Below are 15,221 nucleotides of genomic sequence, written 5' to 3' on the forward strand. Positions count from 1 at the left end.
GGTTGCGGGCACATCCCCAGTGGGAGATGTGCAAGAAGGCAGCTGGTCGGTGTTTCTCTCATCGATGTTTCTAACTCTCTCTCTCTCTCCCTTCCTCTCTGTAAAGAATCAATAAAATATATTTAAAAAAAAAAAAATATAGACCATCATCAGCCTGACCTGGCAAGGCTCAGTGGTTGAACATCGACCTATGAACCAGGAGGTCATGGTTCAATTCCCAATCAGGGCACATGCCTGGGTTGCAGGCTCCATACCCAGTGTGGGTGTGCAGGAGGCAGCCGATCAATGATTCCCTCCCTTTCTGAAATCAATAAAAAAAATTTTTTTTAAAAAAGAAAGTCTCTCCCTGGCCAGTTTTGCTCAGTGGATAGAGCATCGGCCTGCCAACTGAAGGTTCCCAGGTTTGATGTCAGTCAGGGGTACATGCCTGGGTTTTGGGCTTGATCCCCAGTGTGGGGTGTGGAAGAGGCAGCCAATCCATGATTCTCTCTCATCATTGATGTTTCTATCTCTCTCTCCCTCTTCCTTCCTCTCTGAAATCAATTAAAAATATATTTTTAAAAAGACCATCATCAGTCTAGAGCTGCTCTGGATCCTGTCCTCTGACCAGAATCTTTAGCCTTTCCTTCCATTCTGCAAGTTTCCTATATACTTACAGTAAATTATTTTTAGTATTCAAGGTGACAGACTTGATTTCTATTGCTTGCAACCAGAGGAAGGTAGGAGGAGAGGGAGGGGGAAAGGGAGAAAGGGAGAGAGGTAGGGAGGGTGGATGGAAAAGAGAGAAATTTCCCTTCAGTATACAACTGGGTCAGAGTACTATTGTCTCCATATAGCCAGCACCTAGTTTTCAGCCTTTATATGCTGCTGATGTCATCAAAGACATTCTATTTTGTAAGCCCCTTTGTGAGACTAATAAGGCTCATAGGCATGTTTTAAAATTTATTTTTACTTATTTATTTCAGAAGTAGAGAAAAGGAGAGGGAAAGGGAGGGGAGAGAGGGGGAGAGGAGGGAAACATTTGGTTTGTTGTTCCACACATTCATTGGTTGCTTCTGTTTTTAAAAAAAATTTTTTTATTGATTTTAGAGAGAGAGGAAGGGGGAGGGAGAGATAGAAACATCAATGATGAGAGCAAATAATTGATTGGTTGCCTCCTGCATGCCCCCCACTGGAGATTGAGCCCACAACCCAGGCATGCGCCCTGATCAGGAATTGAACCAGTGACCGCTTGGTTCATGGGTTGACACTCCATCACTAAGCCACACCAGCTGGGCTCATTGGTTGCTTCTTTTATGTGCCCTAACCAGGGATCGAACCTGCAGCCTTGGTGTATCAGGACAACTGTCTAACCAACTGAGCTACCAGGCCAGGGCCTCTTTCTTTTTTTAGAGAAATGTTGTGTTTAATGGTAAAGCTTAGCACATTCCAGCACCGGGCGTGGCCTGGAGTCGAAGCAGCAGGGATGGGTAGGTGATCCCCCAGAGCCTCACATGACGAAGAAGAGGAAAGCAACCATCAAACAGAAGAGCCCCATGGTCTCAGACAGGACAAAGTCCAGAATGGCATAGGAGAAGAGCTGCTGCTTGAAAGATGGGTTCTTGGCATAGCCAATGATCAATTCCAGCCCCTGAACCAACCACACCCACTGTAGCAACCCCAGCACCAATAAACTTGGCCGCTGTGGCAATATCCCAGGAGACGACACTGGTCTGGAGCTCTGGTCTGGGTCTGGCCACCCGGAGTGGGGAGCTGCTGTAGGAAGGCTGTTCAGATGGGATCTCTGGCCTACTCAGGAAGGAGGCAGACACAGGCCTGATTAGGCCCATGGTACAACAGCGGATCAGAGCCAGGGGAATGAGTAGGGCCCCTGTAGTCTGCATTTTTTCAATCTCTCAGCTTTAGTTCTAGGTTTCCAGCTCTTGGGCATCTTCAAAGTGATAGAAAGTTTCTTTGTCTTGCCCGGCCGACATGGTTCAGTGGTTGAGCATGGAACCTATGAACCAGAAGTCATGGTTTGATTCCTGGTCAGGACACATTCCTGGGTTGCAGGCTCCATACCCAGTGTGGGAGTGTGCAGGAGGCAGCCGATCAATGATTCCCTCTCTCTACCTCTCTCCCTCTTCCTCCCTTTCTGAAGTCAATAAAAAAAATATTTTTTTTAAAAAAAGAAAGTTTCTCCCTGGCTGGTTTGGCTCAGTGGATAGAGCGTCGGCCTGCCAACTAAAGGTTCCCAGGTTTGATGTCGGTCAGGGGTACATGCCTGGGTTTTGGGCTTGATCCCCTATAGGGGGCATGCAGGAGGCAGCTGATCAATAATTCTCTCTCATCATTGATGTTTCTATCTCTCTCTACCTCTCCCTTCCTCTCTGAAATAAAAAAATATATATTTAAGAAAAAAGAAAAATAAATAAAATCATGAAAAACATTGGGGGAAAAAAATAAAGAAAGTTTCTTTGTCCAGCAACAACTGGAAGAAAACTTTGGGGGAACAATGTGCATAGATGTTTGACTGTTCATCAAGTTTTATTACTTTCATAAAGAAAGAAGGTCTGCACATCACTGTGGGTCTTTGCATTGATGCCAAAGTCTCCTTTAATAATTATTCTGGCTCATCAAGTTGCTGGAAGGCCATGTTCAAAAGATTTGGCATAACAAATGCAGAACTTTATTAAAGTCTGGGAGGTAGGAGGGAGATGCGGTTATGGGTGATCTGAGCTTGATGTCCCAAACCCGGTGTTCTCACAATTACAGATGCAACACAAAGTACAAGTTTCTCGGGGTGTACCGGGAGATTTAATCAGGCTGGTAAGGACAGCTTGGAAAGCTCTTCCTTTAAAGACTAGATAATAATTTTAAAAATATATTTTTATTGATTTCAGAGAGGAAGGGAGAGGGAGAGAGAGATAGGAACATCAATGATGAGAGTGAATCATTGAGCGGCTGCCTCCTGCACAACCCCATGGGGGATCGAGCCCACAACCTGGGCATGTGCCCTGACCAGGAATTGAACCGTGACCTCCTGGTTCATAGGTCAATGCTCAACCTCTGAGCCACGCCGGCCAAGTAAGAATAGATAATTATTTTTTTAAAAACAGACTTCACATCTCTGTGAGGGTTAATCTTTGAATAAAGCCCTCATCTGAAGCCCTGGTTTCCAGAGATGGAATGAATGCCTGAGGACATCGACATTATTGTGGATGAGGCCCAGCAGCTGGGAATTTCAGGAACTATTCAGCTCTGGTTTCTCCCAGGCAAGGTAATGAAACACTCTTATGGGATTTCCCGCCAGGGTCATATTTGGTATGGAGCAGATTCCATAATGGAGAAAGCAAAAATTTGAGTGAGCTGTGCTTGTCCACACTATCTCACAAGTGGTGGTCCCAGCCTGCCCAACCTTTTGACCAAATGACTCAAGTCTTCAAGGCTCCAGAAATTTTCCAACAGCAAATAGCCCGGAGTGTTATGTCTACTCACACTTTGGTTTACAACAGGCTTATCACCTATCACGTAGTAATGTATTAGAGCCTGCACATAGAAAGCAAAACTTGAGTCCCTAAGACTTCATTCATTAGTATTCAGAGTGCTTTTTGAGGGTATCCCTTCAAAATCATTGTTATAAGGTTGGCAAAAGGCCAGCTCAACCTCATCTCCTCATTTATAACTGTGGGTTTTGATCAGGATTCTTTGGTTGCAAGTAACGGAAAATGGTTGGGGGAGAACTCACAGGATTGAAAGGAAGGCTGGACAGACAGAAGTCCCTCAGCTCCCAAGGGAACTTGATACTAGCAGAAAATGATTAACAGGTTCTCCCAGACAGTACTTCTGGAATGAACAAATGAATGAATAAGTGAATATCAATAATCATTTCCATCTTTGCATTGCTGGATACAAAGCCCTGACATCCCAATTTAAAAAAAAAAAAGGATGGGCCCGGCCAGTGTGGCTCAATGGTTGAGCATTGACCTATGAACCAGGAGGTCACGGTTCGATTCCCTGTCAGGGCACATGCCCAGGTTGTGTTCCAGGTTGTGGGCTTGATCCCCAGTGTGGGGTGTGCAAGAGGCAGCCGATCCATGATTCTCTCTCATCATTGATGTTTCTATCTCTCTCTCCCTCTTCCTTCCTCTCTGAAATCAATAAAAATATTTTTTTAAAAAAATAAGGATGGGATTTGAACAGACCCTTCACAGAAAAGAAAACACAGTGGAGGAATGAGTGTTAGACTGTGAGAGACACTGGATGAACAGAGGTGGTCCCTGCCCACAGCAGGGCACATACACTATCAGGCTGACTCTTCCCTAGGGCAGGACCCAGGTCCCACTTTCCTCTTCAGGGGTTCCCATCAAATGCTTTGCATAAATTAGCTCCTGTAATCCTCATAACAACCCTATAAAATAGGTATGATTATGCCCCATTTGTAAAAAACAAACAAAAAAACCACACAACACAAAACCGAGGCTCAGAGAGGGGAGGTGGCTAGCTAGGAGTTGGCAGAGCTGAGGCTCCACGCTGGTGTTATGCTGTGTAATCCCCTTCCCTGGAGTATGGGCAGGGCTTGTGACTTGCTTTTAACTAACAGAATAGGCCGTGAGCTGCCTATGGAGAGGGCCACATGGCAGGGAACTGGTGGCAAACCCTAGGATCGGAGAGCCTCAGTTCTATAATCACAAAGAACTAAATTCTGCCAACAACCACATGAGCTTGGAAGAGAGTAAGAAATAATAGATGGCCCTAACCGGTTTGGCTCAGTGGATAGAGTGTTGGCCTGCGGACTGAAGGGTTCCAGGTTCGATTCCCGTCAAGGGCATGCACCTTGGTTGCGGGCACATCCCTGGTGGGGGTTGGGGGCTGTGCAGGAGGCAGCTGATCAATGTTTCTAACTCTCTATCCCTCTCCCTTCCTCTCTGTAAAAAATCAATAAAAATATTTTTTAAAAAAAGAAGTAATAGATGGCCTCATATGAGACTGCAGCCCTGGCCAACATCCCGACTGCAGCCTGTGAGACCCTGAACAGAGAAGTTAGCTCAGCTGTGCTTGGACTTCTAATCCATGGGAACTGTGAGATAATAAACATTGTTGTTTTAAGTTGCTAAGTTTGCTATGTAGCAATAGAAAACTAACATACCCGGCTTAGATAACATTATTCATCATTCTAATTATTCCCTTGCAAACAACATCCTTACTATTCTAGCTCTTGTGGCCGACAGGACATAAAGTGACCCCCATCTCTATATTGGCCTGGCCAAGCACAACCCAGACTAATCGCAATGCCCCACCTACTCCGCATGTATCAGAGCAGCTGAATGTTATTAGAGAAAACCCAAAACCACACAAGTCAATTGATTTCACTCTAAATTATTGATGGCAGACCTCAAATGGGCCTTAATAACATAGCAATCCTGCTATGCTCACTTTCACCCTCTCAGAGTTCATTATTTTGTACCTTCTCTCTTCCCAAACCTCCCACATCCCAGCTCGGTCCCACCCTCAACTGTCACCCATTCATAGATGAATTCAAATGGGAATTTCCCTGTCTCACCACCAGATCTACAATCCTCTTTGGACCCAACCTCTTCTGATTTGTCACATGGAAGAACTGTTCCTCCTCATATTGAAGGCCAGTCCCTCAACTTCTGCTTTAGACACCTCCCATCTGCTCCAGGACTTCACTCCTTCAGTTACTCCCATCTCTCCTGCCTCTCCAGTTTCTCCTCTTTTGGGCTATTCCCATCAGTGCATGCATATGCTTTATTGACTGCCATCTTTAAGAGTGCCCTGTGAATTCCAGGAGCTCTTCCTGCTACTGCCTATTTCAAGACATAGGTTGCACATTTCTTTCTCCACCTCGCAGTCACTCTTCAACCAATTTCAGTCTAGTTTAGTACCACTCCATGCAATCTGATCTTGCTAAAATCACTAAAGGCTTCATGTTGTCAAATCCAACCGACAGGTACTTTTCTTTTCTCATCCTACTTGTCCTATCAGTAGCATCTGACACAATCAACCAGTCCCTCCTTTTTTTTAAAAAAATATTTTTATTGATTTCAGAGAGGAAGGGAGGAGAGATAGAAACATCAATGATGAGAGAGAATCATGGATCGGCTGCCTCCTGCACGCCCCACACTGGGGATGGAGCCTGCAACCTGGCGGGGAATCAAACTGTGACCTCCTGGTTCATAGGTCGATGCTCAACCACTGAGCCATGCCCGCTGGAGCAGTCCCTCCTTCTTGAAACATGTGTATTTCTTCTCACTTTCCTTTGCTGACCTCCAAATGTTGGCATTCTCTAAACTTGTAGACCCATTTGCCCCTTGTCATCTCCACTTTAATATCTCACAGGCCCCCCAGGTTGAACATGTCTAAAACAGAAATCCTAATATTTCCAAGTCTGTTCTCCTGCCACCTTCCTCTATAACAGTTCCTAAACTAGAAAGCTGAGAATCACCCCTCTCCCTCACCTCTTCCACACTCAGTAGTACTTATTACAAAACACTATTAGTTTTATCTCTAAAATTTTCTTGAATTTGTTTACATCTCCCTGTCTCCACTATCACTAACCTACACCAAACCACCATTGTCTCTTGTCTGAACTATTATAATAGCCTCCCAATGGTCTCCCTGCTTCCACTTTTGCCCCTCTATATTTCCTTTTCCATACAGTAGCCAGAGTGGTCTTTCAAAAAAGTGAACAAGTCATTTCATTCCCCTGCATAGGACATTTTCCATTGTATTTCAAGTAAAATTCAAGCTTCTTGCCAAGACTAACAAGGCCCTTGTCTGTGTCACACAATCATCTCCTGTAGCTCTTTTCCTTTCATAATAATTTCTGTTACCCTGGCCTTTGAATTTGTCATTCTCTTCTCTTGGAACCTTCTTCCTCTGGCCCTCCATTTCCTCCTTATGAGTACAGCTTAAATGTTACATCCTTAGAAGTACTTTCCCTGGTCGCCCTATTAAAAACTGTCCCTCTCTCTCCTATTATGTTTACCCAAATGTAAACCCTGTGAAAGTAGAGCCTTTATCTGTCTTGTTAGCTCCCTAGTGCTTAGTGCAGTGCCTGGCACATATGCAGCACTCCACCAATATTTGGTGAATGAGTGAATGAATGAATGAATGAATGAGGCAGCTTCTCTGAGGATCTGAGGTTAATGTTCATTGATGAGAAGACTGAGAATGGTGTGAAAGACCAAATGAAGTAGACAATTAAGGGGGTGATTTTATTCAAGCCATTGCAATAGACAGTACACTAATGAGAAATACCTTGAAGAAAAAGAAGGAAGAGTGGGCTTTTATGGAGGCAAGCAGATAAGGGTAGACATTTTCAGAGTCTTATGATGTGATGAGGAAAGATAGAGGCAGGTCTTATCTGAGTCTTTGAAGAAAGGTGGAGCTGCATTTTATTTTTTTTTAAAGTTTATTGATTTTTAGAGAGAGAGGAAGGGAGAGGGAAACAGCGACGTGAGAGCATAACATCAATTGGCTGCCTCCTGCATGCCCCCTACCAAGGATTGATTGAGCCTGCAACCTGGGCATGTGCCCTTGTCCAGGAATCCAACCAGCAGCCTTTTGGTGCACTAGACAACGGCCAACCAACTGAGCCACACCAGCCAGGGCTGGAACTGCATTTTATCTTGCAGTATGTGGGAGCAGGAGGTCCTTTGCAGTTAGCCCTTTCTCAGAGCACAAAAGGATGGGAAGATTTCTGACCATGGCTGTTTTTCCAAGAACACAGGGCTCACAAAAGTTTCAAAATTGTCACTGGTAGCCCTGGCTGATTCCTGGCCAAAGGCATGTACCTAGTTTGCAAGTTCAATTCTTAGCCCAGGTTGAGGCAACCAATCAAAGTCTCTTTCACATTGCTATTCCTCTCTCTCTCTCTCTCTCTCTCTCTCTCTCTCTCTCTCTCCCTCCCTCCTCCTTCTTCCTCCCTCCTCCCTTCCTTTGACTCTAAAAATCAATGGAGTGCTCACTTTGGCAGCACATATACTAACATTGGGACGATACAGAGAAGATTAGCATGGCCCCTGTGCAAGGATGACACACAAATTTGTGAAGCGTTCCATATTAAAAATACAACAAAACACAGTGGAAAAAATTATCCTCGGGTGAGGATGAGCAACAACAAAAAATTGTCCCTGGTAATCTCAGTTTCAATATAGGGGCTTGAGCTGAAGATTTCAATCTGAGGAATCAGTTCAGAGGCCTGGCCTAGGCATTCCCTCTGGGGGCCTATATGTGTGTTCAATCTGAGTGGCTCGCCTATGGCTATCACTGCAGGGAAGTCAGTCTGGAGTCTTAGCCTGAGGGACTCAGTCTCGGGACCTCCATTTGGTAGATCAGTTTCAGGGACTTCCAGCTAGGAATTTCACCCTGGAGAACTCAGCTTGGACCTCCAATGGGTTTCTGCCTACTAGGCACAGTTGAATGGCTCACTCTGGCTGTGACATACTGGCGTTTTTTCATCCAAGACTTCATTGTGAGGGTGTGGGGCAGGGCCATGAGTTTCATTCAGGGAGGCTCAGATTATGCCCTGAGTATGGAGATCTGAAATTTCATTCTGCAAATGGAGTCTCTTGTACACAGCCTGGGGAGCTTCTTTAAGGGGCTCAGGCAGGGTGTTTGCTCTGGGGGTATCATTTTGGGAGTTCAGTCCAGAAATTGGACCCTGTATTTCATGGTTGCTTCTAGAGGGCTCAGGCACTGATATCTTTATATATATAATTTTTTATTGATTTTGGAGAGGAAGGGAGAGGGAGAGAGAGATAGAAACATCAATGATGAGAGAGAATCATTGATAGGCTGCCTCCTACACGCCCTCTACTGGGGATCGAGACCACAACCCGGGCATGTGCCCTAGACCGGAATCAAACCCGGGACCTTTCAGTCTGCAGGCCGATGCTCTATCCACTGAGCCAAACCAACTAGGGCTACTGATATCTTTTTTTAAAAATATGTTTTTATTGATTTCAGAGAGGAAGGGAGACGGAGAGAGAGATAGAAACATTGATGAGAGAGAAACATCAATGCTGCCTCCTGCATGCCCCTAACTGAGGATCAAGCCTGCAACCCAGGCATGTGCCCTGACCGGGAATCAAACCATGACGCTCAACCACTGAGCCATGCTGGCCAGGCGGGAATCTATTTTTAATTTGTCATTTTGATTTTCTTGCTGCTGCTGGTATTACATAATGTAACTCATACAAGTTTGTGACCTGTGAAAAGGAAGCACAGATTAACTACATACTTTAAAAAATGTGCCCCCAGGGGATTGTCAAGGGCGGGGGAGGGGGGGGGGAGAATGTGCCCTAGCCAGTTTGGTTCAGTGGATAGAGCATCGACCCAAGGACTGAAGAGTCCCGGGTTCGATTCCAGTCAAGGGCACGTACCTCAGTTGCAGGCTAAATCTCCAGCCCCTTTTCTAGGAAAGCACCCCTAAGTCCCCTTTAGGGTTTCCTAAGCAACGACTGTGGTAAAGGTTCTTTTGCCATGTTAATGAGGTCACTTTGGGAAATTCCCTCCATATGGAAAGGGGTTGGTTGCCTGTGGAGCCAACCACGTGATTAGAGGGTTGGAACTTTCAGTCTTATCCCACAAGCCCCTGGGAGGGGAGAGAGGCTGGAGATTGAATTCAAGCACGAGTGGTCAATGATTATATATATATATTTGCTATTGGAATATATATTTTCTATTGGAATCTGAAATGTGTGTTGGTGGGGGGGTGAGTTTTGTAGGACTGAGCCCTTAACCTATGGGATCTGACACTACCTACAGATAGTGTCAGAACTGAGCTGAATTGTAGGACATCCAGTTGATGTTGGAGAATTGCTTGGTGGTGAGGGAAATCCACCCCCCGCCCATGCACACACTGGGGCTGGTGACCAGAATCTAATCTACTCCCTCCATATACGTTTGAGGTCTCAGACCCTAGAAACTCAGGCAGAAGTGCCTAATCTCAGTTTCTTCATTTGGGCCTCTTTGAACTCAATCTAAATTGCCGAGTTTAAATGGCTACATCTGCTGGAATGAGTGTCTGGAGCTTGGTAGGAGTTTATCAGTCTTGGAATGTTCACTCTTCTTATCACATACCATGCTGTTTCCTGCCTCCGAGTCTTTGTATATACATTGTTTCCGCGGCATGAAAGGTTCTTTCTTTCTTTTAGTGACATTCCCACCCTCATAACGCACAAACTGCCCATCGCCTGGCAAAATGCCACTCAAACTTTGCATCACTCCTGGTATCATCTCTGAGAGGGTTGCCACAACCCCCACGACTGGGTCAGGGACCCCCCCTGCTGGTCTCTCTTGGCCTCCTTTCTCCTATGGCTTTGCCCAGAGCTGGAGAACTAATCAAGCTTAAGCCTCAGCGCCCCGCACTGACACAGGCCAGTTCCAAGTCCCTTGTTGTTTTATTGAGCATTGTCAATTTGAAACGTATTTAAGATTTGTCATGGCACAAGAATAGTTAAAATACCCCGAAATTTTACAGCTCACATGTAAAAGAAACTAGAGGTTTCCCCAAATTTGCCAACAATCTTAAAATTCACATTACTTATAATGAGTTGCAAGGCTGAAACTTTTCTAAACTACCAATAATAAAAGTTTTGATCACCTGAATGGAATTAAATTCTTTTTATTCTCTCTAGGAAATGTTATTATTAAAATAATTGTCCTATTTATTTATAAGAGAATATAAAAATAGAAACATTAGTAGAGGGGTGAATCAGGCAATTGATAAGAATATTTTGTTTTTCTGGATTTGAGGATGTTTATTTAATACATGCAGTTTAAAAATTGTAATTTGTATCATTTGTGATTTCTTTGTAAATCTAAAGCAATGTTTACTATCATACCTAAACTGGTACTATTTTTCTTTTTTTAAAATATGCTTTTATTGATTTTAGAGAGAAGAAAGGAGAGGGAGAGAGAAACATCTATTTTATAATAACATTTCCTAGAGAGTCTAAAAAGAATTCAATTCTATTCAGGTGATCAAAACATCTATTGGCTACCTCCTGCATGCCCCCTTCTGGGGATTGAGCCCGCAACCTGGGCATACGCCCTGACCAGGAGGGACCTCTTGGTGCATGGGGTGACAACCAACTGAGCCACACTGGCCAGGGCTGTACTATTTTTCTTAAACAGAGCTTGCAAAATTCTATCTGCTTCAACCTTCAAAACCTAGATTCACCCCGAGCACTGATCATACTCTATGGTCCTTGAACAAATCTTGCATGCCAGACTTTGAGCTCCCTGAGCATCTGACCCAACCTTATGACCCAATAGCATTCAGCACAGGGCCAGGCACAGAATCATCAGACTGTTAACAAGGATCTAGTCCTAAGTTAACAATCTTTGTTGTGAGAGAAAGTCATCTACAATACTCTTCCAAGAACAGCTTTATTGAAATATTTGTTTCACTTATTTAAAGTGTACAATTCAATGGTTTTTAGTATATTCACAGTATTGTGTAACTGTATTAGTTTGTTAGGGCTGTCATAACAAAATACCATAGACTGATGTCTTTAACAACAAAAAATTATTTTCTCTAAAGTCTAGAAGCTAGAGGTTCAAGATCAAGGTGTTAGCAGGTGTGGTTTCTTTTGAGGCCTTACTCCTTGGCTCACAGATGTCCACTTTCTCTCTGTGTTCAATAGTCATCTCTCCATGCATGCTTGTGTCTAGTGTCTCTCTGTGTGTCCTAATCTCTTCTTACAATTACACCAATCATATTAGATTAGAATGTACTAATATGGCTTCATTTTACCTTAATTATCACTTTCAAGGCTCTATCTCCAAATATAGTTCTACATTCTGAGGTATTGGGAGTTAGGTCTTCAACATATGAATTGGGGGTGTGTGTGTTACAAATCAGCCCCTATAGCATGTAATTGTAGAACATTTTCATCACCCCCAGAAGAAAGCTTGTACCTATTAGGAGTCAGACCCATTTCTCCCTTCCCTAAGCCCTGGGTAATCATTAATCTATTTTCTATCTCTATAGATTTGCCTGTTCTGTACATTTCTTATAAATGGTATCATACAAAAAAAGTACAAAAAAATAAATGGTATCATACAAAGTGGTCTTTTTTGACTAGTCAGAAGTAATACCACCTTTTTCATTCCTGATTTCCATAAAGTTGAGTTCTCTCTCTCTCTCTCTCATTAGCCACTCTAGCTAAAAGTTTGCCAATGTTGTTGATCTTTTCAAATAACCAACTTTTGGTTTCACTGATTTTCTCCATTGTTTTTCTATTCCACTTATTTCCTCTCCAATTTTTATCTCCTTTCTGCTTGCTTTGCGATTATTTTGTTCTTTTTCTAGTTTCCTAGAGTGGAAGGTTAGGTTATGTTTGAGATATTTATTTATTTATTTATTATTTATTTATTTGAAGCAAACATCGATTTCCTGTTTCACTTGTTTATGCATTCATTGGTTGATACTTGTATGTGCCCTGACCAGGATGGAACCCGCAACCTTGGCATATTGGGGCCACGCTCTAACCAACTGAGCTACCGAGCCAGGGCTCCCCACATCTTTTCTGCGCGGTATACATGGCCCTGGCCCGGAACCCAGAGGCTCAGAACCCTCGGCCCCACGCCATCCTCCTCCGCTTCTGGCTTCCTTTGGTTTAATGACTGCAGGCCAGCATCTGTGATGGTGTCATCCGTTGCTCTGACAGACTTCTCTATTGCTCTAGTCTTGTGCCAGGTCAGCGGAAAGCTGAATCTGAGTTCTCAGGCTCGGCTATCGACTCGTTCTGCCTGGGCCGTCCTGCGCCCCGATTGGTCCGCACTGAGACCCGATTGGTCCGCCTACGCATCATGTGCTCCGCAGCCCGATGATGGCCGGGCGCTGGGGAAGATTTGAGAGCTCTCTTCAGGGCCTGGGGTCCGCGCGGCGCTGGAGGCCTGGCCGGCCTGCAGGTGAGTGGGGTCCGGGACGGGAATGGTTAGGGCCTGAACAGGCGAGGAATCGGCCGGCATTGGGCGCTGCGGCTCGGCGGCCTCGGCGGCGGACTCCTGCGTCACCTCCAGCCGGCTGTCGGGCTGACGTGGTCGGCTTGGGCCTGTGTTCGCAGATCGCGGTGGAGAATGGCTTCGGGGGTGTGCACAGCCAGGAAAAGGCCGAGTGGCTGGGAGGTGCCGTGGAGGAGTACTTCTTCCGCAATGGTGAGCGAATGTCGGGTGCTGCGACTGTGGAGGGGGATCGGTGGGGGAGGGGACGTGGGGGCGGAGGGTGGGGAGCAGGAGGCTGGGAGGTGGAGAGTCCGCACTTCCTCTTGAGCAATTTGTCGGCTGGTACCTGAGGGCGAGGTGGAATGAATACCAGCTTTGGAGTCAGAATCCTGAGGTCAGATGCCTTACGGGAGGGTGTTACTCATGGTATCACTCTGGGCAAGTCATTTTATCTCCCTGAGACTCAGTTTCCTAATTCCTAAAATGGGCATGAAAGTAGCCACCCCCGAGCTGTCCAATAGAAATATAATGTGAGTCACGTCTCATTACGTTAAAAAAAAATCTGCAGTTGTTTTACATCATTTTTAGCATTACGTTTTCAAAATCTGGCTATTTTAGTTTTTCCAAAAAAAAATTTTTTTTAAATCCTCACCTGAGGATATTTTCCAATTGATTTTTAGGGAGAGTGGAAGGGAGGGGAAGAGACAGAGAAAGACATGATGTGAGAAACACATTGATTGGTTGCCTCCTGCAGGCGCCCCAACCCGGGCCTGAGCCAGGGAGGAGCCTGCCATTGAGGTACGTGCCCTTGACCGGAATCGAACCCAGACGTATGCTCTATCCACTGAGCCAAACCTGCTAGGGCCAGTTTTAGCAAATTTCAGTTTGGCCTAGCCACATTTTCACATCTGGCTGTTTGAACAACAGGGATCTACACCTTTGTTGTGCCTTGAGGGCATAGAAGAATAAGGGGCCCTGCAGACGGCCTTTTGCATAGTATGATTTTTACAAAATTCTTCACTCAGTTTTTTAGTCTTGGAGATGACAGTAGGCAGAGACTTTCTCTCAAGGAAATTTAGTCTAGCGAGGGATCCAGATGATTAAATAGACATTCACACACTGGGTGGTAGGTGTTCTAATATAGAGGAGCTCAGGGTGCGTGGGTAACAGGAAACTTGGGAGGAGGCTTCTTTGGTGGTGGTTGAGCTGAGTCTGAAGAGATGAGAAAGAGTTAACTAGGTGGAGGAGGCAGGGAGAGCAACACAAATAAATTCTGTGGTATGAGGAGATTATGTGTTATATTTGGAAAGTGGTAGGGTGCTCAGCATTGGAGTAAGTGTATGTGTGTGGTGTATGCGTGCGTGCGTTCATGCATGCTTGCTTGCTTGTGGGTGTGTGGAGGGGAGGAGTGGCAGAGAGTGAAGCTGGGGCGGGTGGGGAGGCCCTGGAAAAGGGTAGGACGCTGATGGCCTTACATGCCTTTGATTTTGTCCTTTAGGCCAGTGTTCACCAAAATGCATGCTATGGAAGCATAGTTCTGTTAGATGTTCAGTGAAGAAAAAACTTCTCCAGCCAAATTATGTAAGAAAAGCTCTTTTCTTCAGCTCCTCCTTAAGAGTCACAATAATCATTAACATAGTAGAGGCTAGGACAGTGATGGCGAACCTATGACACGCGTGTCAGGTCACACGCGAACTCATTTTTTTTTGGTTGATTTTTCTTTGTTAAATGGCATTTAAATATAGAAAATAAATATCAAAAATATAAGTCTTTGTTCTACTATGGCTGCAAATATCAAAAAATTTCTGTATGTGACACGGCACCAGAGTTAAGTTAGGGTTTTGCAAAATGCTGACACGCCGAGCTCAAAAGGTTTGCCATCACTGGGCTAGGATAAGGATAAGAACTAGTAAAAAGAAGCCTGTTTACCTTTGTTTCCCATTAGCTTTCTGTAATAGATTCCTTTAAAACCGAGCAGGACAGTTATTTCTCAAAAGCACAATATGAACACTGCAGTAGGTGAGAAAAATTCATGGGCAGGTTCTAAGGTGAGTAATAGGATGGGATTTGCTGACTAATGGGAGGCTGTTTCTCTCTAGAAAGTGATGAGGCCTGAACTAGGGCAGTGGTGATAGTCATGGAAAAGAAGGGGTGGGTTAGGGACTTGGAGATTGCTTGGCTGTAGAGGGGGAAGGAAAAAGGAGGCAGGTCTCTTGGTGTGAGTGGCCTGGTACGAGGAAACCCCTGGAGGGGGAGAAGTA

At 44.8% G+C, this 15,221-nt stretch overlaps 1 protein-coding gene, 1 non-coding gene and 1 pseudogene across 4 annotated transcripts in view; 2 read left to right on the forward strand and 1 right to left on the reverse strand.

Moving 5' to 3' along the window:
* Positions 1-1,489: 1,489 nt before the first annotated feature.
* On the reverse strand, positions 1,490-1,883 carry LOC102439890 (annotated as a pseudogene).
* A 6,082-nt stretch (positions 1,884-7,965) lies between these two features.
* LOC111827472 lies at positions 7,966-8,072 on the forward strand. The gene has a single exon (XR_002831069.1). It is a non-coding gene; the product is annotated as a U6 spliceosomal RNA (small nuclear RNA).
* Positions 8,073-12,823: 4,751 nt separating this feature from the next.
* Positions 12,824-15,221, forward strand: part of TSR2 (TSR2, ribosome maturation factor) — a 5,217-nt gene continuing 2,819 nt past the window's right edge. Inside the window, exons 1-2 of one of the 3 annotated variants that reach the window (XM_023760005.1) lie at positions 13,035-13,173; positions 14,906-14,979. In XM_023760005.1, coding sequence (XP_023615773.1) covers positions 14,964-14,979 — 16 coding nt within the window. In that variant the 5' untranslated portion in view covers positions 13,035-13,173; positions 14,906-14,963. Of the gene's footprint in view, positions 13,174-14,905; positions 15,009-15,221 lie in introns of all 3 variants that reach the window. The other 2 variants (XM_023760007.1, XM_023760004.1) reach the window with 2 other exon arrangements.

The sequence above is a fragment of the Myotis lucifugus genome, unplaced genomic scaffold (genome assembly GCF_000147115.1).
Source record: "Myotis lucifugus unplaced genomic scaffold, Myoluc2.0 scaffold_169, whole genome shotgun sequence".
NCBI classification, from domain to species: Eukaryota; Metazoa; Chordata; class Mammalia; order Chiroptera; family Vespertilionidae; genus Myotis; species Myotis lucifugus.